This window comes from Mus musculus, chromosome 2 (genome assembly GCF_000001635.26).
Source record: "Mus musculus strain C57BL/6J chromosome 2, GRCm38.p6 C57BL/6J".
Lineage (NCBI taxonomy): Eukaryota > Metazoa > Chordata > Mammalia > Rodentia > Muridae > Mus > Mus musculus.
Window position 1 is genome coordinate 131,146,088 of NC_000068.7, and position 22,293 is coordinate 131,168,380.

General features: G+C 48.8%; 1 protein-coding gene and 1 long non-coding RNA gene across 9 annotated transcripts; one reads left to right on the top strand and one right to left on the bottom strand.

The window, feature by feature from the left end:
* Positions 1 to 227: 227 nt before the first annotated feature.
* Positions 228 to 13,998, bottom strand: 1700037H04Rik (RIKEN cDNA 1700037H04 gene). Of its 7 annotated transcripts, none has more exons than NR_154887.1 (7): positions 13,866 to 13,994; positions 7,507 to 7,623; positions 5,531 to 5,669; positions 3,354 to 3,455; positions 2,069 to 2,207; positions 1,074 to 1,196; positions 228 to 888 (listed from the first exon to the last, which is right to left on the bottom strand). NR_154887.1 is itself a non-coding variant. In XM_030251987.1 (6 exons), exons 2-6 carry the CDS (start codon positions 7,523 to 7,525, stop codon positions 788 to 790), a joined length of 525 nt encoding a protein of 174 aa, XP_030107847.1. In that variant the 5' UTR covers positions 7,526 to 7,623; positions 13,452 to 13,998; the 3' UTR covers positions 228 to 787. The 7 variants fall into 7 exon arrangements, 5 of the variants coding, with proteins under 5 accessions (XP_030107847.1, NP_001348304.1, NP_080367.1 ...); NR_154886.1 differs by having other exon boundaries at positions 5,531 to 5,673; XM_030251987.1 differs by lacking the exon at positions 3,354 to 3,455 and having other exon boundaries at positions 5,531 to 5,673; positions 13,452 to 13,998.
* On the top strand, positions 11,210 to 21,420 carry Gm14232. Of its 2 annotated transcripts, none has more exons than XR_003954063.1 (3): positions 11,210 to 11,264; positions 13,418 to 13,639; positions 21,384 to 21,420. It is a non-coding gene; the product is annotated as a predicted gene 14232 (long non-coding RNA). The 2 variants fall into 2 exon arrangements; XR_003954062.1 differs by lacking the exon at positions 11,210 to 11,264 and adding an exon at positions 12,300 to 12,929.
* Positions 21,421 to 22,293: the final 873 nt, after the last annotated feature.

Consider the following 22,293-nt stretch of genomic DNA (forward strand, 5'->3'; position numbering starts at 1 on the left):
AAGGAGTTGTCGCTCTCCTCCTGTCCAGCATCCCTGAGTTCCTGAAGACTGCTTTACGTCCTAGACACCTCCCCACTCAAGCAACTAGTCCCAAGACCCAAAAGGCATCCGTGTCCTCGTACAGGTGCCGCAGTGTGGCGCAGTACCTTCCTCCTGATCTTGTTGGCCCATCTATGAAGGATAAGGGTGGGCTTCCAACCCCAGAGAACAAAAAACCCCCGCTAACCTCTGAAATCTACCGGAGTTTTTATTTATTGAGGTCTCTATCCCAACCAGTCATTTAAAAACCAAGTACCACAGACCTGAGGGGGTAGGGGCTAGGAACTGTACCTCCTCACCACACAACCAGCAGTGGAGAAGGGAGATGAGGGCAGCAGAGGTGAAGAAGGGGAGACGACAGTAGCAGCAGCAATGGGGCATCAATGTCACACAGACAGCCACCTGTCCCCTCCCAATAGAGCTCCCTATGGCTTGGGGTGGAAGAGGTAAACCCCACCCCAGGTCCCTCCTCTCAGATAGCCTCCTTGGGGCTCAACCCTTTTCTTCGGTTAGGAGACTCAGGCACATGGGAGAGGAGGAAGTGGGGGAGGAGACCGGAGAGGCAGGGTGGTGGAAGGAATGAAGGCAGAAGTGGGGGGTGGGGGGCATGAGCAAGGTCTAGCCCTGCCATGCCCACCAGGGGAGAGGTGAGGAAGCCACACCGTCACACAGCATGTCGGGGAGCAGGTGAAGTTTAAGGCTCAGGGGCTCAGGCAGGCAGGCAGGCAGGCAGGCACGGTCCCAGGCCTCAGTCGAAGCCGAGCCAATCGCTCTGTTCCGAGTCATACTCCAGCTCAGCGCCCACACACTTGACACCATCCAGCAGCATGGGTGTACCGTGGTGCCGGTCTGCAAGGTAGGCCCGAGTTAGAGCGTGCTGGCTGCATGCTGGCACCACACAAGGTTTATTCCACAGGGACCTCTCCCTGGCATTAGCTGGGGATTCGGGGAAAGACCCTGCCAGCTTCAAGAATCTATTGAAGCCGGTCTCATGTCTCCCTCCTCTAACCAGACCTGCCCTAACCCTAACTCACCCATGACCCGCGCCTGCACCGTCACACGCACACAGGTGCCTATGTCACCCTCGCAGGCCAGGAGCATCTCCTCTTTGAGAACACCTTCTTTGTGTGCCGAGTACTCACACTTGATGCTGTAACCTGTTGGAGGACAGGGATGGATAGGCAATCAGTATCTCCTACAGCTCCTCCATACTGTCCCCAGCATGCACAGTCCCCAGATGGTCCCTTCAGAGACCCACCCTACAGAGCTGGTACAGGACTTAAGAAACTCCCCATCCTTTCAAATAAGGCCAATGTGCCCCTGGCCTGAGAACTCAGTGTGGCTCTAAAGGTGGAAGACAGGATCTAATTCATCCTTCTAAGGTCCCACTAGTGCCACACAAGATGGCAGGAAGGGGGTGATGGAGATCAAGGAGAGGCTGTCAGAGTGGGTTTTGAACAGATGGGGTGGAGAGAAAGGAACGTCCGCTAAACAGCAAGTGATTAGGAAGCAGAAGTGGGGATGTGGAATTGAAGCCAGTGCTCGGCTTCATACCCTTGAAACTGGCGCCCTAGTCTCCGTCAGGCTGGTGACCAGGAGTCGGGGCAGCACCAGGAGCCAGCCGGAGAAGCAGCATAGAACCCAATGCCTGGATGGAACGTTCTAGATATCAGCCACCCAAAGCGCCTACAGCTCCTGCCTTTTTATCCAGGAAGATGAGAGGGAAGGCTGGAAGCCCAAAGGCAGTTCCTCAGTGGCTCCCATCTCTGGGACATCTCCACTGAAGGTACCATCAGACAGTGAAGAGGTATGCAAACCTGGAGTGTATGTCAATGGAATGGATTTTCTGTCCAAAAATGGACGCCTGGGGCTGGAACTGCCATGCTCCCACACTGGAAACTCAAGGAGGTGCCAAGCCCCTGACTTTTACTGAGCAGCCTGATCACCCTAGCTAGGGAAAGGGCAAAGAAACACATGCTCTCCTCCCTCCTACTCCCAGCAGGCCCCCGCAGCCCAGGAGGGGACCTACCTTCAGAGGTGGGTGTGACGCTGAGCAGCTTGAGGTGCAAGCTGTGGACAGGGGTCTCACGGATGTCCTTGCTCAGTCTGCGCACTGGAGGCAGAGTGAAGGTAATCTCATACCTGTGCAGGATCTTCAGGAAGCCAACCTGCAGCAACAGGGGAGGAGGGAGAAGCACCTTCACTGGGGCTCCTCTAGGGCATCAGGGCGGCCGCCTGGGCTCCTGGTGGGCCCCAGCACCTGCCTCCCTGGAAGCCCAACGCTTGCTACTCTCCAGCTGTTCCAGGCCTTTCAACAATCCCTTCCCCTTAAGGCTCAAGGCCCAAGTGATTTCTGTTGTCCAGATACACTGCCTGGCAACCAATGCTGTCCCTGTGGGACAGGGGCCTTGGGAAATTTTTTGTGTGAAGGGTCACGCCCCAGTGTCTGTCTCAGAGACCCCATAGGCCTCAGTTTTATAGATAAGAATATGGAAGTCAGGAAGTGACTGCCTAGAGGTCACATTGTAAACAATAGAAAAGTCCTTCCTAGACCTCCTGGTCACTCCTGTCCTGTGTAGTACTCAGTAAGAAACCAGTCACAGCCAGGGAGGGGAAGCGTCACTCCAGCACCTATCCAGATCAAGCAGGCCAGGAAGGAATGCTGGTGACTTCATGACTTGATAGATGGCATGGGATTGAAGAGAAAACAGAACTGGAGAACTGGACATTAGGGTTTGGGGAATGGCTCAGTGGTAGACTATGTATTCAACACGTATGAGTCACTGGTTTTGATACCAAGAACCAACCAAACTAACTAACTACAACAACAACAAAAAAACCACTAAACTAGCTGTGGGAGCCCCCAGCAAGTCAAAAGCCAAATATTAACTAAACCTGTGATCCTGTCTGCCGACATGTGGTAATGGATGTGTGCCCACCTGCACACTCAGTGGTGCCATGTGATCAGTGACCTCTGCTCATGGCCCAAGTCATTTCTGTCATCCAGATACACTGCCTGGCAAACCGATGCTGTCCCTCTGGGACAGAGGCCTTGGGAACTTTTTGGTGTGAAGGGTCAGAATCTGAAATGCTTCTGAGAAGAGTGTCCTTCTGAAAGCTTTCTGAGGCAGGCGAGGTAGCTCTCGTCTACTCCCAGCATGGAGACCAAGGCAACAGGACTGCTACAGGTTGAAGAGCAGTGTGAGCTACCCAGTGAGCCGGGGCCAGAGCTCAGTTGGTAGAGTGCCTGTCTAGCATGCATGGCCCTGGGTTTGCTCCCATCACCAAATCAAATCAGGCCTAGTGGGCCATACCTGTAATCCCAGCACTCTGGAGGCAGGGGCAGAGGGATGGGAAGCCCAAGGTCATCCTTGGCTACACAGCCAGTTCAAGGACAGCTTGGAGTACATGAGACCCTGTCTTAAAAAAAGCAAAACAACACTTTAAAAAAAAAACAATTGGGTTTCTTTTTACTGGCTTACCACATGCTGTAGTGCTGTGCAGGTCAGATGATAATTTGCAGTAGCTGGCTCTATCCTCCCACCAAGTAGGTTCTGGGACCAAACTTAGGTAGCCAGGCTGGGCGAGTACCTTTACCTGCTAAGCCATGTCAATGGTCCTCAAAAGCTTATCAGGTCTACTGAGCGGGCACAGTGGGCGAAATGGTACTCACCACTGACTTGACAATTTGAATCTGGTCCTCAGAACCTACTCAAAAGAAGGGGTGGGCTGACTTTCGAAAGATGTCCACACCTCCATATGTATGCTATAGCACACGTCCCCCAAAATAAATAAATGTAAAAAGGCCGGGCAGTGGTGGTGCACGCCTTTAATCCCAGGACTCTGGGGGCAGAGGCAGGCGGATCTCTGAGTCCAAGGCCAGCCTGGTCTACAGAGTGAATTCCAGGATGGCCAAGGGATACATAGAGAAACCCTGTCTCTATAGTAGGTAGATTAGATAGATAGATAGATAGATAGATAGATAGATAGATAGATAGATAGATAGATAGATAGGGAGGAAGGAAGGAAGGAAGGAAGGAAGGAAGGAAAAGCTTTTTAAAAAAAAGCTTCCTAGGGGCTGGTAAGATGACTCAATGGATAGAGGTACTTGCCACACACACAGGCTTTGGACGTGAGGTCAGTCCAATGTGAAGTCCTGATTGCACACAGTGCTCCCTGACCTCCACATGCACGCTGTGGCACATGCAGAACAGTGCACACACAGTAATAATTTTAAAAGAAAATTTAAAGACCTTCTGGTTGTACTTGCAATACTGTGACCTGGGGTTCAGTTGTGACACTTGCCAGGGAAATACTCAGAGATGTGGAGGACAAAGCTTATCAGCACCCTGATTTATAAAAGAAATGGAAACACCCAGAACACAGAAGCAGCCACCACATATGCCAAATACCAGATGGGGGTGAAATCTCATTGAAAATTATTTCCTGGCAGGCTGGAAACAGTTTGCAAACAGAAGCAAGCAAAAAACATGTCAGCCGGGTGTGGTGGTACACACCTTTTACCCCAGCACTCAGGAGGCAGGGGCAGGTGGATCTCTCTGAGGTTCCAAGCCAGCCTAGTCCAGACCAGTCAGAGCTACACAGAGAAACCCTCTACTACCAACAATACTAGCTTTTGGAAATTAAGTTTTGAAAAGAAAAAAATGCACTAACATATTCACCATGGTCACTTCTGGGCCATGTGCCCGTGACTACCTTTAACTGTCCTGTCAAATTTTTTAGTGCCTTCATTTTGTTTATTTCCCTTTGAGCCATCAGCTGCAGGAGAGAGAATGAAGACTTTGGAGTTGAACAGAAAAGAATACAAACCTGGGGCCCTAGTGAGAAGGACAGCAGGCCCTCACCCTAGGGCACTTCTGCTCAACTCTGGGACCCTGCCTCACTGACCAACCTGAAGGTCTCAATCCCTATTTCCCTTAACTTGTCCCCTCTAAACAGTCCTTCCTGTCCCTTCTAAGTGGGATTGGAACCTAACAGCCTCCAAGCCCTTGAAGGAGCCATACTGTTGGCTGGTGAGATGGCTTAGCAAGTAAAAACTCTGCCATCAAGCCTGATGACCGGAGTTTAATCCCCGGAACCTACAAAGCAGAAGAGAGACCAGACGCAGGCAAGTTGTCCTCTGACCTCCATGTGTGGCTATGGTATGCATGCTCCAACAAAACAAATAAGTGAAGAAACATATGGAGTCGAAAGAAGGGAGAAGATAAATGGGGGACAAACTGCCCAAGGCCACACGCCAGGACAGCATGCCTAGGCCTGATCCAGGCCCACGACATCGCAGCCTCCAACCAGCCTTCTAGTCTACGGCATTCATTGATTTCCTTACCTCCCATTTTAAAGATGAAGAAGCCAAGGCCCAAGAAGAGGCAAAGATGAGCCTGAGACCCGAGCTAGGGGAGGGTTAGATGGATAGGACAGCTAGAAGCCAGGGAAGAGGAAGGAGGCTGGTGACAGGGGAGAGCTCGCGTACCTTGACTAAGAAGCTGTTGTCACTCTCCTGAGTAACCATGACCACCGAGTCATGCAGCTTTTCATCAAAGTGGACGTGGCTCTGGGAGCCTTCTGCATCGTGGCCTGCTGCAAAGCGGATACTTCGGACTCTGGGCTTACTGCCTAGGAAGAGGAGGAGAAGGCTCCAGGGACTGCCAGATTCCCGCATCACCAGGAAACCACATCTTTGTTTCCTCCCCATGCTCAGACTGCTCTGAGCATCATCACCCAGAGTACACTGACCAGTAACAGTAGAGACTGTGAACCTTGAGGCTGGAGCACCACCCACACACAGACACCGACCTGTAGTCTTCCCACAGTTGTGGCCTTCCCAGCAAACGTGTGAGAAAGACTCAGGGAGTAGCTGATGGGACCCTCACTTGGAGGGAAAGAGGCTGCACTTTCTCTACCGTCATTCAGTGTACAGTAGCACTGTTCACAGTTCCAAGCTCTCTGTCCTGCCATCTATTTGTTTTTAAGATTTTATTTATTTATTCATTTATTAATTTATTTGTGTGTTTGTGTTGTCTGTCTTTCTGTCTGAGTTTATGTGACCAACGTGTCAGTCAAACAAGAAAGCATTGGATCTGCCAGGCATAATAGCACACACTTTTAATCCTAGCTTGGGAGGCAGAGGCAGGTGATTCTGAGTTCAAGGTCAGATGGCTCCATATAGTAAAGCCCTGTCTGGGAGGTTGGGGGAGGGGGGACAGCAACAACAGAGGCAACAGACTTGAAGGAGTTGGATTTACAAGAGGCTCTGGGTTTCCTGCTGTGAGTGAAGGAAACTTAGCCCAGGTCTTCTTCCAGAGGACTGCTGAACCACCTCCCCATCCCCAGTGACACCTTCCCTTCCTGGTTTGTTAGTGCATGAGACAGGCCCAGCCTGTGACTCCTGATAACTCCAACCAACCTGGGCACAGTGATAAGGATGGACTCTAGTGAATCCGCTTACAATGAAGCCTGTTCAAAACCACACTTTTAACCGGGCGTGGTGGTGCATGCCTTTAATCCCAGCACTCGGGAGGCAGAGACAGGCGGATTTCTGAGTTCGAGGCTAGCCTGGTCTACAAAGTGAGTTCCAGGACAGCCAGGGCTATACAGAGAAACTCTGTCTCGAAAAACCAACCAACCAAACAAACAAAACCACACTTTTGAGAAAAAACAACAAAAACAAAAAACCACTTGGCCTCCTAGAAGAGGTTTGAACTGCTAGGCAAGATGGATGGTCACTAGCACTGAAGAGGCTGAGAGGCATTCCAGTCTACCCCCACACTGTTTCCTCCTCCACTAGTACCGATGAGGGGCTGTGAGGGTTATTAGCGATCACTGTGATGTATCGAGAGTTCTAAGGCCAGAAAGGACAGGGATTTAAACATCCTACCAGGCTAGGAGATAGCCAAGAGCCTCTGAGAAACCAAGGGCTCGACCCCAGCCCTCTGTGACCCTCCAGCAAGGCCTCAGGCCTCCCAAGAGTCTGATCCAGAATCATTTTGGTGGGAGGGCCTGGACTGGCACTGGCCTAGGTTCTTGGACACTCAACAGAAGCCCTGCCAAACACGTATAGCCATAGTCCCTGGTAAGCCCCCTTCAACCTGAGTCTCAAATCGTACCCAGTTTCCTTTACCTAAAGCCTTCTAGATTCATGCTAAGGGCCTGGCCCAGGTGTCTGATGTTCAACCAGCCCAGCCCTCATGTCCTTTAACACTGCGACCAGTGGAACAGAGGGACTGGCATATGTGGACGCAAAAGCATATGCTTCCAGAGAATGGCGAACCGAGGAGCAAGCAGGGCTCCCCGCTGGGGCCTGGGTGATCCTGGACCCAAGCACAAGCACTGGCATATTCTGAAGAGAGACATCTCACATTCAGGGCAGAAACAAGCCCATGTGTAACAGTACTCCATCCACCCGGCCACTCCAAGTGCTCATACAACAGACAGACTTACAGCACTCACCTCTGTTGGCTGCAGCCATGGACACGCTCCCTGCCACTGGGCAAGACACGCAGCTCCTACTTGACACTGCCACTCAACCTCAGCAGCCTGCCATGCTCCAGAGACAGCAGCAGGAACCTGAAGGATGAGGAGAAAGGAAGCAGGTGTCAGCCAATGGCTGGTGGGGACCAGGGAGGAGGGCTCCCTTTGGAAAACCCTTATTGCTTTCAGAAGACAGAGGAGCTTCTGTCTGACCCTTCTAGTTAACACACACACACACACACACACACACACACACACACACACACACACACACACACACCTCAGTCCAGCCCTGCCTGATACCCTACTGACCTAAGACTTAGCCAGCTAGCTTCAGTTGCCAAAGTGCCAACATAGGACTCCTATGTCCAGCTACCTAAGAAAAGACAGCTTAGGAAGAAAGGAGGTTTTCTTTACAGGCGATTTTTAGAGGCTATTTCTGGTATTGCTGACCCCAAAGAACAGGACTATACTATTCAGGTCATACACCCAGTTCAAGTAGATACAGGTCAGTCAAAAGTATGATCACAAGTGGTAAGAATAAGAGACAACCTCATAAATTTCATATTCATACTCATATTCCGACAGTCAGTCAAGGCCACATAGAGTCCTGTGGAGGAGGTGACCCCTGTCCAAGCCTGCTGTTTAGATCCTGAGTCACAGAGGCCTCTGGCTCAGCAACCTACGGGCTGCCTCAGTGCAAAAGTAACTGTAAGAAGCTGAGGTGGATCAGCGGGTAAAGGCACTTGCTGCCAAGCCTGATGACCTGAATTTAATCTGGGGGACCCACATGGCACAAGGGAAACAACTCCTATACCGCTCCTCTAACATTCATACATATGCAAGTGTATACACACACATATATACATGTAGCAAAATCAAAAAGAACCATGAGGAAACTTCTGATGGTAGGGTAGAGCCCATTTAAGCATCAAAACAAACAAACAAACAAACAAACAAACAAACAAAAACTAAACAGTGATGGCACCTACCTGATGGAAGCTATGGAATAAACAAAAGCAGCACATGTGCAGACTACAGAAAAGGCGGGAAGCAAGCAAAGCACGCCCTATCCTCATGTACCACCGAGGCAGCAGTGCCTCAGCCGTTTGCTGTGGACTCGGGCGATTAGAGGGAAATAATTCTGCGCTCCTAAAGAAACAAATGCCAGAGGCAAGGACTCTCAAGATGCTGCTGACTCGAGAGATGCCCAAGTGGCTCTGACAGATGATCTGGTGACCCAAAGGGAGGATGGCACAGATTGCAATGGGGAGAAAAGGACACCTCCCCTCACTCACTGTGGGACAATACAGCCATGTCCCTGAAGTGAGACAGCCTGCATGAAGTCACAGCGTCTCTGACAAAGGATGACTGATAAAGATGCTTAGGCTAGGCCTAACTGAGCCTCTACACCCAACTTAACCAAACACACAGGACTGTGGAACAGATTTAAATAACTGTGCGCACGCATCGAGACCATCCAGAAGGCAGGCTAGGCCACAGGACAACTGACCTGTTTCTAAATGAAAGAGATGTGGGAGAGTGCTCTAGATATGGAATTGGGCCACAGCCTGATTGTTTGTTTGCAAATAAAGGTTCATTGGGTTACAATTTCTCTTACTCATTTGTGTGTCATTTGTGGCAGCTTTTGCACTGAACAATACTACTTTGAATAGCTGTGACGTGGCCTGAACAGTTCTACCAATTTGCTTTAGATAACACTCACACAAGGCACCAAGAAGGCAGATAAATCCTACAAGAAAGCAGACCCTTTTGACTCATCAACTACAAGAAATGGTGGGAGGGGTTTCGAACTCTCTATTAAAACAACACATTTGAAGGGCTGGATGGCTCAGCGGTTACATGTACCACTCTTGCAGAGGACCGGAGTCTGAGTCCTAGAACCCATGTCAGACAGCTTGCAATTGCCAGTAAGTTACTCCAACCCCGGGGGGATCTAAAAACCTCTCTGGCCTCTCCTGATACCTATACTTATGAGCACATACCCCCAGCAGTCACATACATACAATTAAACATGAGATAAAGCTTGGAGAGTGGACATCTGGGAGCTGAATGTGTTGGCATGGCTTTAATCTTAGTACTTGGAATGCAGAGGCATGTAGATCTCTTGAGTCTGAAGCCAGCCTGGTCTGTAAAGTGAGACACTATTGGAAGGAAGAGACAGAGAGACCAATATTTAGAAACCTTGAGTTGGGACTCAACAGTAGAGTACCTGCTTAATGTGTGGCAATGCCACAGCACTGTGTGAGTTAATTTGATTCAAATATATTAAGAAGGGCTGGAGTAATGGCTAAGAACACTTATTGCTCTTACTGAGGACCCAGGTTCAGCTCCCAGCATTCACACAGCGGCTTAAAACCAGGGGACTGAAGCCCTACTGACCTCCATAGCGACATAGAGAGTTTGAAACCAGTCTGAAAAACTGATTTTATTCACTGAGATAATGGAATTGTACTATATATGCATGTCCATGCTTTGCAGAGAAGCACACTGAAGTGTTTAGAGATGAGTGACCCAGGAGTGACCTTGCATAATTCAGAGAATGAAGAGAAGCTACAGGGTAGCATTTATAGTCAGTGGCTGGGCCTGTCCCGAGTACTGATCAGTCCTGGTAACCCCTGGGACTTTCTTTCTTCCCTACTGCCTGTTGCCAGACAAGTCCACCCAGTCCCCCACTGTGGCTAGGGAGTTCGAAGCTTGGGTCCCAGGATAGATAGCCCTGGTAAAAAGAAGCCTGGAGAGATGCATGGAATTCCAAGACTCCAGACTCTGGGATGCAGAAGCAGCCAGTACTGAAACATGCACCATCAACGCCCTCACAGAAGCTCGCTCACAGGCCCCGGAATGAAGAGCAGCAGACTCTGCCCTAAGCATCCGGCGAGGGTTGCTGATGGTCAGCTTGCCTCCAGGGAACCTAGCCTTAGAAAACATTCCAGTCATTTCCTAAAGTGGTAGGCTCCAGGCTGTGACAAGTGACCAGGGAGGCTGCTCTTCTTCACACTGCTACAGCCATAGGGACAGCCACAGCCCAGCGTCTGTAAGGTTCTCCATATCTCTAGACACTTTCTTAGAGAGGTGGATGACCAGTGGCTGGTGAGCAGAGACTCCCACAAGCCCTTTTAACAAAACAGTCTGACCTGGAGTCGTCCCAGTCTACCTTTGTCCAGGCCCTCAGCTGGAAGTTCCCCAGTGCCCATCAACACCTGAGCTCAGCTCAGCTCCAGCCCCACCATCTTAGGAAAGCAGCTCACACTCCACCCTAACCCCAGGGAAGGCCTAGCCGTGTCCCCTCTCACTATGTAATAGCTTATTTTAATCTTTCTTGTCATTAAGGGCAGTGGCTGTGGCTTTGCCAAATGTCCCCAGCATCCATCAGGACACTGGAGAGGAAGACGAATTCAGTTTACATTTATTGACTGAATTAATGAATGACATCCTGAGGCAAGCCCAACTGGGCTAGATATGGTGTGCTTGGGGCTGGTGACTCTCAGGAACTTTTCACCCTCATCTCTTAGCCAACTCTTGCTCTGGAAGGCAACCTCCTCCCAAGTGAGGTTTCCGTCCACTCTCCCTCTGAGGGTTACGACAGTCAGTCAGTTCCTGCCCATGCGCACCCCAAGATGAACAAGCTGCTGAAAGCAAGACCTCCATTTCCTGCAGAGGCCAGACTCTGAAGGCGAGCCATCGTGCAGGAACCGCCTGTAACCCTAAGAATGGTAAGGCAAGTAACAGCAGGGACCCATGAGAGCCTGAAAAAACCAAACCTCCTTTCACACCAGACAACCTGCTAGTGGCCGCCCCATGGGAGCTACACTCATCCATACAAATTCCTCATTAGAAGCAGGAAAAGAGGCCACTGGGCCTCTCCCGCTGTAGTCCTGTCCACAGGGACCTGCTAGGCCACCTCACAACTTCTAGCCTGGCCATGCCTCCAGCCTGCACCTGTGCTAGCCAAGTTCCCACTGTCACCTAAACCACACAGACCCCTCCCCACCCTGGGGATGGGGGGACAGTAGCCAATCAAATTCAGACTAGACCCCCCCACACACACATGCCCCATTGGCTGTGAGGACAAGCCATTTCACTTCTCCAATAGAGTAAGCAGTGGCCTGCCTGCTCTTCTCTGGGCCTGTGTGGCTGTGCCTAGGACTCTGTGAAAATGCCAGCACCCTCTACTCTCCCTCCTCAACCCTTAACCACCACAAAAACAGAGCTCTGGGGACTTGGTTCCTAGAGCAAAGGCAATTTCACCGGAAGAAAGGCACTTCTGGTCACTCTTGGAGGAGTCCTCGGAGAGTTCAGCTTCTCAGAAACTAGCTAAGAGATGAAGGAGGCCCCTCCCCTGCCCTTCTTCCTTTCCTCACTCCAGGGCACCAGGCTCTGGGAAGACTATGGAGGAGGCTGCTGTGGTGCCTTTTCTACTTTAGGCCCCTCATCTGGCAAAGAAGATGATGCCCCTGCCCTTAGATGGCTGTCGACAAATCAGGAGTGAGAGGAGAGAAAACTGGGTATGGCAGCAGGCAGACTTGGTTAGTAGAAGCCGGAGGATCAGAGTTCAAGTCATCCTTGGCTACAGAGTGATTGTAAGGACAGTCTGGGCCACCTGAGACAATATCTCCAAATAATTAGTAAGTAAAAAACAAATATACATAAGTCAGGTGAGATCCTGGACAGCTTCAGGCGGGGGCACACTGAGGGCTTCTTGGTATTTCAGATGCTCTTAGGGAAATTGGAGTGACTAAAATGTGGGCGGGGAAAGCTCTGAAGCTACCTTCCCAAAGAGCTAGCATGTGGGTAAACAGGTGGTGGTTATGGAAAAATCCAGGGTCTTCGGTGTCATAAGGCCTTTTTCATTGTCCAGTCCAGGCTGCCCTGTTCTAGCACTCAAGCTCCAAGCTAAGAGGCAAAGGTGATCTACCCATGGCAAAACGGAACTCTTGCATTGTGACACTCTCTCTCCCTTCTGATTACCTACCTCTTCCCAGAGGCAGCCTTTAAGCCCCAAGGTATCACAGAGCCAATTTCAGCTTGCGTTGTGCTGTGTGGCTGGGAGCACAGCCCCAAACCTTTTACCGTCTCCTCTCTGAATCATTCTTCAACCACCATTCCCAACCCCATAAAAGCCCTTTCTATGTCAGAGCAGTAAACAACCTTCAATTCTTCCTACCACCTCCCCTACACCCATCCAGGGACCCAGTCACAGCTCAATCATCAGCCCAGCAGAAGCACTTATCCAACCTCCCCTTAAAGCTCAAAGAACACCCACTGAAGTCTCAGACAGGGAGTGCTACATGGAGGTCGCATGTGGAAGCAATCTTTCATCTCCTCAGCCTTGACCTATCTTTGGAGCCCCCTTCCCCAAAGCCAGGGATGCAAGGACGGTAATAGGTGTTTACTCTCACAAACAGTGGAGGGAAGGGTTGACCTGTGAAAAGGGTGTTAGTCCCTCCTGTCTACCAACCTGTGTGGTTCTCCTCTGCCTAGCATTCACTTCCCACATCCCCCTCTGACATCAAAGGAGGCTGCTTGGATTCATCTGGCCTCTAGATTGACTCTTTCACCCAAGAAGCAGAGACACGGGTGAAAGCTGCTCCTACCCCCCACCCACCCACCCACCACCCACCCAGCCCACCCCACCCCACCCCAGTGCAAAGCAATGCCCTACCTTCACATCCCACCACCAAGATTAAAGAGGAAAGACTCAAGCTGTCCAACCGAGCCCTGTTCACTAACAGGAGCACTGGTCCAGAACCTAAATCCAACCATTTCTGTGAGACACTGGAGAGGCTCTGGCTCTGGCCCTCTGGCCTTTCCTACCGCCATCCCTGTGGGTGTGGCACGCCCCACCTCAGTGTTATTGTTTTCTCAGGGGACAAGAGCAGCAGAACGGGCCTCAGACGTACCCACACCAAGAGCAAGGCCGCGGATCTGTCCATCTGAGATAATGCCCTGCGCTCTCTGAGCTCGCCAGGCTGACGCAGGAGTCTCTGGAGCCGACACTCCCAACATCAACATCCTCCTCATGATCGTGCCCGGGCACCGGAGGCTCAGAGGCTACTCTTCCAAGGTCACATAGAGCCACGAGGACCAGGTAGGAACGGGACGTCAGCCACATTTACGCCCCCACCCTCAGGTGTCACTTGTACCCTGCCCGCTAACCGTCATTTGTACCCAGGACCCCACATCCCCCACCCCATCCCGCTTCTACAGAGTTCCTCAGGCTAGAAAGCAAAGCCTCCAGCTCCAGCACAGCTGAGGATCTCAGACCCAGGAGCCGTCTCTGGTGAACTAGACGGAGCCCGGAGGGCCCATCTCACCTTGCAGGCGAGCCCCGCGGCCAGGCGGTCAGAAACGACCGCGGAGGCGGCGGTAGCAGCAGCAGAACGGGCTGGAGAGCGCGAGGAAGAGCCCCGCGCCGCATCAGCCTCGCGCCACGCCCTCTCCTCCTTCATTGGCTTGAGGGGCGTTGAGGGGCGGGGCTAGGGCACTTCAGACCAATGAGCTGTCTCTGAGATCCACCAATTAACGACGAGATTCCACATCACGTGTGCGCGGAGGCTGAGCCCCACGAGTCGACGTCACCCCAGCGGCACGAGCTTGGGTGATGAAGCGGGATGGGAGCTATGTTGGAACCGCTGCTGGAAACCGACCAGAGCGACCTTCCCCATGAGGTTTCCGATCCGCGGCAGTTTTGTCTAGGAGTTAAGCAGTCACCTTTCCTACTGGACTGAGTCTGGATTTCGGTCTTCCTTTCCCACCCATTCCCTATTCCAAATAAGCATTAGAACAAAGAAGGCACGCGGCGTAGGAAGGGGGGAAGGGAGCGTACGCGGGCGCCCCCGGGGACAGGAGCTTCTGCTCCTGGTCTCCAAGGAGGCGGTCGCCATGGCAGCGGGATGCGTCTCGACCCACCCGACAGGGTGTGGGCGTCTTCGTAGAGCACTTACTAAGGCTTGTGGATTTTTGCCACAGGCCCACCTGTCCGTGTGCGACTATCTCTATCCTTATATACACTGATTAGGACAAGAGGTTTAAAGTGCCGAAAGAGCAGTCAGAACACACAGGTTCCCGATCCTTCCAACTTAACTAGCGGAGACAGGCCTTGGACCGCTGAGAGCTTGCTTGTTTTTCCGATAGAATGTGGTCGCTGCCTGTAAGAGTCCTCAAGGTCCGACTCTTCCGTGTCCTTATGGCTGTTAACCTGACTCGGATCTTGTGTTCGCACGCTGGTAACAAATAGTCTTTCTGTGCTATTGTTTTCATAGCGTTACTTCAGAGGGCCCAGTGCTTCCCTGCTGTCTTCAGCAGGGCTTCTCAAACTTTTTATCGTTGTTTTGGATGGTACGTGCGCTCCCTACTGTTGAGAAAATTCTGTCCTCCAGAGCGGACATTGAGAACTTTTCATTCTAATCCCAGCCTACTCAACCCCTACTCCCACCTTTCCAGAAGCCCCGTGGTGTGTTCCATATCTGTTCTTTTCCAAGTCAGCAGACAGTGCCTCCAAAGTATCCTGAAGGCCACCACGCCAGGCAAAAGCAGCCTGCAGATGTATAGCCCCCGGAGACTTTTATAAATACTTTTCTTCCCATCTTCTTGCCCCTCATCCTACTTCTTCACAAAGGATTCTCATTTCCAGTCTTCTTTTGAAATATCAGATCTAACAACACATTCTCACATTTACATTCAAAACAAGAACCAAGGGCTTTGGGGGTAGCGGTCCCTGCCTTTCTGGAACGTCAGTTTACCATAGTCCCCTCTGATTCCTATTTCTCGCGTTTATTTTACTGCCTAGGTGTGTGTTGATTTTCAGTTTCAGGATTCCTGTTTCCCTTTTGCTGCTTTTCACTTGAAACCCATCTCTTGGTGAGCTCTATCGAAAGCAGAATAATCGCTAACAGTTTACTGTCTGAGGCAATTTTCTAATTGTCAACTCCTTTTAACATACTTTCTGAATATGTACGATAGGTAAGTTAATGTGCTAACAGACTCCCAAAGCAAGACACCCCTAGCTTACTGTGAGACCACCACACAAAAAGAACTGTGGTTTCTTGATCTTGCCAATACTCCTCATGTTCCTAGACTAAGCATCTTGGGTACCTGGGAAAACCTGTGATATGGAGCTGCCTGTACTAAAGCATGCTACATGTCTCCAGGAAAGGCCACAAATGGTTTTGGAAAGTTGCCTGGGGAAAATAAGGCTTTGAGTGCCGACAGAACACCAAGATAGAAGTTCTATGGCTGTTTCTCATTGTTCTCAGTGGGCCCGTGCACTGAGACGGTATGGCAACATCAGAAGTGCCCAGACCTATAAGGAGCTTCCTGGGCCCAAGGCCTTATTATCCAAAGCTAGGACAGCAGTCTCTATAGAGTTGAGGGCTGTAGATGAGAAGAGATGAGCAACTGCAGGTTAGGCAAACTCCACTTCCAGCTCTGAGTAGTCTGAACTTTATGAAATAAAAAAAAAACTATAATAAATCTCCTTGGAAAACTAATAATATGTAATAAAGTTGATAGATGCTTGGGGGCTAGAGAAATGCTTAGTAGATAAGAGAATTTGCTGCTCTAAGAGCAGGATTTGAGCTGGTCAGTGGTGGCACATGCCTTTAATCCCAGCACTTGAGAGGCAGAGGCAGGTGGATTTCCGAGTTCAAGGCCTACCTGGTTTACAGAGTGAGTTCCAGGACAGCCAGGGCTACACAGAGAAACCCTGTCTTGAAACAAAACAAAAGACCAGGATTTGAGCCTGGTGGTGGTGGCACACACTTTTAATCTCAGAACTCGGGAGGCAGAGACAGGTGAACCTCTGAGTTTGAGGCCAGCCTGGTCTACAAGAACAGCCAGAGCTATTACACAGAGAAACCCTGTTTCAGAAACAAACAAACCAATAAACCAGGATTTGGTTCCCAACACCCACTTACAACTGCCTGTAATTCCAATTCCAAGAGATCTGATTCCCTCTTCTGGTATCCTTGGACTCTGCACACATGTGGTTACACATACAGACAAGCCCATGCACATGCACGCACACACACAAACACACACAAATAAAAATTTGTTTGAGCAGGGCAGTGGTGGCACATGCCTTTAATCCCAGCACTTAGGAGGCAGAGGCAGGCGGATTTCTGAGTTCGAGGCCAGACTGGTCTACAAATTGAGTTCCAGGGCAGCCAGGGCTATATAGAAAAACCCTGTCTCAAAAAAACAAAAACAAAAACAAAAACAAGTTTGATAGATGCTAAAAATATTACATTATTTCTCTTGTGCACAGGCACACACACATGGTTCCATGTGTGTCTGTGTGTGTGTGTGTGTGTGTGTGTGTGTGTGTGTGTATCAAAGCATTTGTAATAGGCCCTGTGATGGTTTAAATATGCTTGGCCCAGGGAGTGGCACTATTTGTAGGTGTGGCCTTGTTGAAGTAGGTGTGGCCTAGTTGGAGTGGTGTGTCACTGTGGGCATGTATTTTTAAGACCCTCATCCTAGCTGCCTGGAAGTCAGTCTTCTCCTAGTGGCCTTCAGATGAAGATGTAGAACTCTCAGCTCCTCTTGACTGGATGCTGTCATGCTCCCACCTTGATGATGATGGACTGTAGCTCTGAACCTGTAAGCCAGCCACAATTAAATGTTGTCCTTATAAGAGTCGCCTTGGCGTGGTGGCGCATGCCTTTAATCCCAGCACTTGGGAGGCAGAGGCAGGTGGATTCCTGAGTTCGAGGCCAGCCTGGTCTACAGAGTGAGTTCCAGGACACCCAGGGCTATACAGAGAAACCCTGTCTCAAAAAACCAAAAGAAAAAGAGTCGCCTTGGTCATAGTGTCTGTTCACAGCAGTAAAACACTTACTGAGCCAAGCTCAAACAGGAATAAATCAAATATATATCAACAATAAAATAAACAAATTACACTGTTGTTATACAATGATATCAGTGACAAAGGACAAGCTGAATGAATGCAAAAATATAGATATTCTTAAAGACAATATTGAGCAAAAGATACTGGATACAAAAAATAACATCTACTTTTGAATTTTAGTGCGTTTCTTTTGATAAATGCACTATGTATTTCTCTTAAGAATATATCTAGGGTTTTCTGGTATATAGCCTGTTGTAGCTTTATAAAGTGCTACTTAGCTCGTATGAAGAGCATTTTTCAAATTTTCCTTCACATATGTTTTGAATAAGGACGGGCTACAACAGACATTTTTGCATGAGATTTAAAGATTGGAAGAAAAATAGCAGCAATACAGAATTTGACATTTACAAGCTCCAAGGAAGAGATCTGTCACCCACACACTTTGTTGATCTGCTAACTTACCTCACTGACATAGATTAGCAGATATGCCTACAAGGACTCTGTATTTTCCTGATTCTCCTCTGACTCCTGGGGCAGCTGACCCAGGGGGCCGCCGCCGCTGCTTCTGCAGTTCACGCGCAGGAGGACCAGAAGCAGTAAGAGCTGACACCGGGTTCACTTTGTTCAGGAGCTTCTGCCCTTGGATTCCACTGTGTTCCATTTAATGTCCATCTTCCCTTCCCAACTCATAATCTTTGGACTTGAAACTCCAGTGTTAGATATAAAAACATTAACTTTCCTGGGGCCTGGTGCCATTTGGCCTATAATCCCCCTGCTACGTGAGAGGCTGAGGCACAAGGTTCAAAAGCTGAAGATCTCCCAGGGCTGCAGAGTGAGTTTAAAGGCAGACTAAGCAAATTAGTGGAACATTATCTGAAAAGTCTTAAAAAATGATTGAGTATGGGAATATAGCCTGGGGGAGAATGCTTGCATAGTATGGTAAGGCCCTGTGCTCATTTCCTAGTACATAAAAGAGGCAGAGAAGCCTTGCAGAGACTGTTTAACCATCTCCAAAAATTACCTGTATTTAAATCCCTGTAAGAAACTTCCTGTGATTGTTGGTCAGATGGCTCAGTGGTTATGGGTAATCTTATGAGGACCCAAGTTTGGTTCCTAGTACCCACTTCAGGCAGCTCACAATAGCCTGTACCTCCAACTCCAGAGGGATATGGCTTGCACAGCACCTGTATTCATTTACCTACACTCACACACACACCAGACATGGTGGTGCACACAGTCCCAGCACTTGAAAGACAAGAGGCAGGCAGATCTCTGTGAATTCAAGTCCAGCTTGTTCTACATAGTGAGTTGTAGAGTAACCAGGGCTAAATAGTGAAACCTGAAGCAGACAGGTGAGGGGAAGTTTTAATGAAGCAGACACGTGAGAGGGCACATGATGCTTGGAAAGAGTATAAATGGAACCCCACAAACAGTGAAAGGATGTTCTTGCATTTCAATTCCATGCAATACTTCGCTAGTTTTCACTGGGCACACAATGCTGCACTGGTCTTGCTTCTTCGATGGTCTTCACTGGTCATAGAGAGAAACATGCCAAAGAACTTCTTGTGGTATTCCGGCTAATTCTTGTCGCTTCTGTTGACTCATGCAGATTTGGCAGAGCCTGTGGTTTCTGCTGGATCAAGCGGCTGCTACTGATTCTTGTTTAGTGTTTGCTATTGGACTGGACTGCTGCTATCCCGACAATGAAGAGTGGAATTGCCCCCAAACAACTCCTTCTAAACAGGTCCACAACTCCCTTGTCTTATTAATCTTCTTTCTCCCCTATCTTCGGTGAGTGGGCTAGAATGGAGGTTGAAGCATTTAAGAACCCTAAATACAGTAGGTTTAGAGATCCCTCACCCTAACAAAATATAGCCATCCATTTATAGGAACTCTTGAAACTGTTATCTGAAGGGTTTGCACTTATTGAAGCTCCAGTTAGCATTGGGAAAAAAGCAAGTTGCATCACAGCTTCATCAATAGAAAAAAAAAAGGTAATTCATTTCCTGAAACAAGCAAAGTACAGCCACAGGTTACCAGTGTTTGTTTCAGTGATGAGTCAGCAATGCCTTTTACAGGACTACACATACACGCATTTATTTTGTTTGAGGCAGGGTCTCTCCCTGACTGTCATGGAGCCTGCTTTATAGACCAGGCATGCTTCACATTTGTAGAGATATTTATGCCTCTATCTCCAGTATGCTAGGATTGCAGGCATAGGCCACCACCCCCAGAATATGTCACTCTTTAACCTAGCAACCCCAATAATAAAATTTACATCCAGATAACCCCTTATGCAATACTGTTATTAGCCATAAGCCTAATCATTGTTGCACTACTATTAGTAATAGCAAAAATAGGAAATAAGTATAGAACAGATTAAACAATAGAATTTTATGTGGCTAAAAGAGAAGAAATTATTTATAGCAACATGGAAGAATCCTGTAACTGTCAGGGTTCTCCAGAAAAGCAGAACCCTGAAGTCAGCACGAGAGCAGAACCAAAAGAAAGAGCCTAGGCGATTGCTTTGGTTTAGGGAGTTGGCTCACACAGTTATGGTGGCTGGTGTGTCCCATATTCAGCATGGTGACTTGATAGTTAGAAGTACAGGAAGGAAAATGCTTCCGTTATTTCCAATGCAAATTCTGAGGCTTGGAAACTAAGAGGTAATGGAATAGCTCTGGTCCAAAGGCTGTTAGGCTCAGACTTAAGACTCAGCAAGAGCCAGTGTTTCTGTTTGAATCTGAAGACAAGGGGAAGTGGGCCTGAGGTGCCAGTTCAAAAGCCATCAGGCTGTAAGAATTCTCTCATACCTAAGGGACAATTAACCTTTGTGTTCTCCTCAGTCCTTCAGCTGACTGGATGAGGCGGGCCTGTCCATAGAAGGTAGGGCAATCTGCTTTACCCCTCTACTAATATCCCAGAACACTCTCACAGAGCCCTGAGAACAAAGCTGACTAAGCAACTGGATGCCCTGTGGTCCATTTAAGTTGGTTCATAAAATAAATCACCTTATATCTACAAGAAGGTGAGAGCATAGAATGTGACGCATGACCCTGTATGTAAAGAAGAAACATAAGACAGCAACAAATGCGCCTTAGCACACAAAACCTGCTGTAATTCCCCCCTCAGTGCTAGGATTATGGGTGTGGTTGGTGCATGCCCGTGTCATCTCAGCACTCTGGAGGCTGAGACACAGTGTTTTGAGTTAAAGAGTTGACTCTGTCTCAAAAAAAAAATAAAAAAAACAAAACAAAAAACAAAAACAAACAAACAAAACCATTTTGCAAGGATGTCCAAGCAGACTTTTCATGTTCCGTTTTTATTTTTATTTTTTTGTTTTGGTTGTATTGTGTTGTTTATTTGTCTTGAGGTTTTGGTTTTTCAAGACATGGTCTCTCTGTGTAGCTTTGGCTGTCCTGGAACTCACTCTGTAGACCAAGATGGCTTCATCTGCCTGCCTCTATGTCCCATGTGCTGCCCTTTACTTTTACTTTGTGTGTATGTGGTTTTTAAAAAATCATTGTTGTGCTTAATCTGTCCAAAACATTAAGTAACAACTCATAGCTGTTACTTACATGCTTTCTCTCCTTCAGGGTTGTCAGCCTATTTGCACTCCTCTTTAAACATCTGGGGAACTATGGAATGAATAAGCCAAAGAAAATCAGAATTCATGAATTCAGAGACAACCTTTGGGAATCACTTCTCCCTTCTACTGTGTGGGTTCCAGGGGTTGACCAAGTCATTTGGCTTGGTGGCAGGTGCCTTTACCTGATGAGCCATTTCACCAGTCCAATTATTTTAATTTGTTGTTAAATTTTTGTTGGGTCCCCAGTTAACAGGACTGTTTGGGAAGGATTGGAAGGTGTGGCTTTCCTAGAGTGGGTGTGGCCTTATTGGAGGAGGTGTGTCTTTGGGGGTCAGTTTTGAGATTTCAAAAGTCATTACCAAACTCAGTCTTGCTCTCTCTTCCTGTAACTTGCAGATTCTGTGAGCTCTCAGCTACTGCTCCAGCACCCTGCCTTCCTGCCACCAAGATCCCTGCCATGATGGTCATGGACTCACCCTCTGGAACTGTAAGGAAACACCCAGTTAAATGTTTTCCCTTGAAAGTTGCCTTGGTCGTTGTGTCTCCTTACAGCAATGGAGAGAATCCTTAACCCACAGCAATTTTCTTTTTTTGAGACAAGGTCTCATGTATGTCAGGTCTCATGATCTTACATTACCACAAAAGGAAAAGTAGTTCCAACAATTCCTCTTGCTGTTGATGCCAGTATATGACCCCTCCCCAAATTCGGACTGGACCCAGTGACATGCTTCTAGTAAGCAGAATATAGCAAATGTGTTGGGATATCACTTAAATGATTACATTAGATAAGATGGTGTTGTGCCAGGAAGCATTGGTGAACCCTAAAAGACCACCAAGGAGCCGGCTCAGAGGTCATCCCATTAGGGTAACGTTCTTCCATCTGAGATACAATCTCTTTTAATACAAACTCGGGTTTGGGCTTACTCACCGCCAACCCACAGGAGGGTTTGGTGAAGTAGCCCCAAACCCTCATCAGGATAAGGTTTTATAGAAAATGGGGCATTCATCCTGGCAAGTATCTAACTGGATGACTATTGTAAGCCGACAGGTGGGGTGCTCTGAAGCAAGACCATACTCAATCACAAACGGTCTGAAAGTACATCTGAAACAATCAGGCTAATCTTTGATTAACTGCTGCTAGGAAGTAGCTAGGGAGTAACTCTGGCCAAGGACAAGCCGTGGGGTCCTTCCTGGAACTTGGGTTCAGCTGCAGGTCAAGTTCTCAGACTTTTTTTTTTTTTTTTTTTGATGGAGACTGTTTCCAAGATGGAGTAGGTTTGGCGTCTCATCTGTAATTTCCTTATTG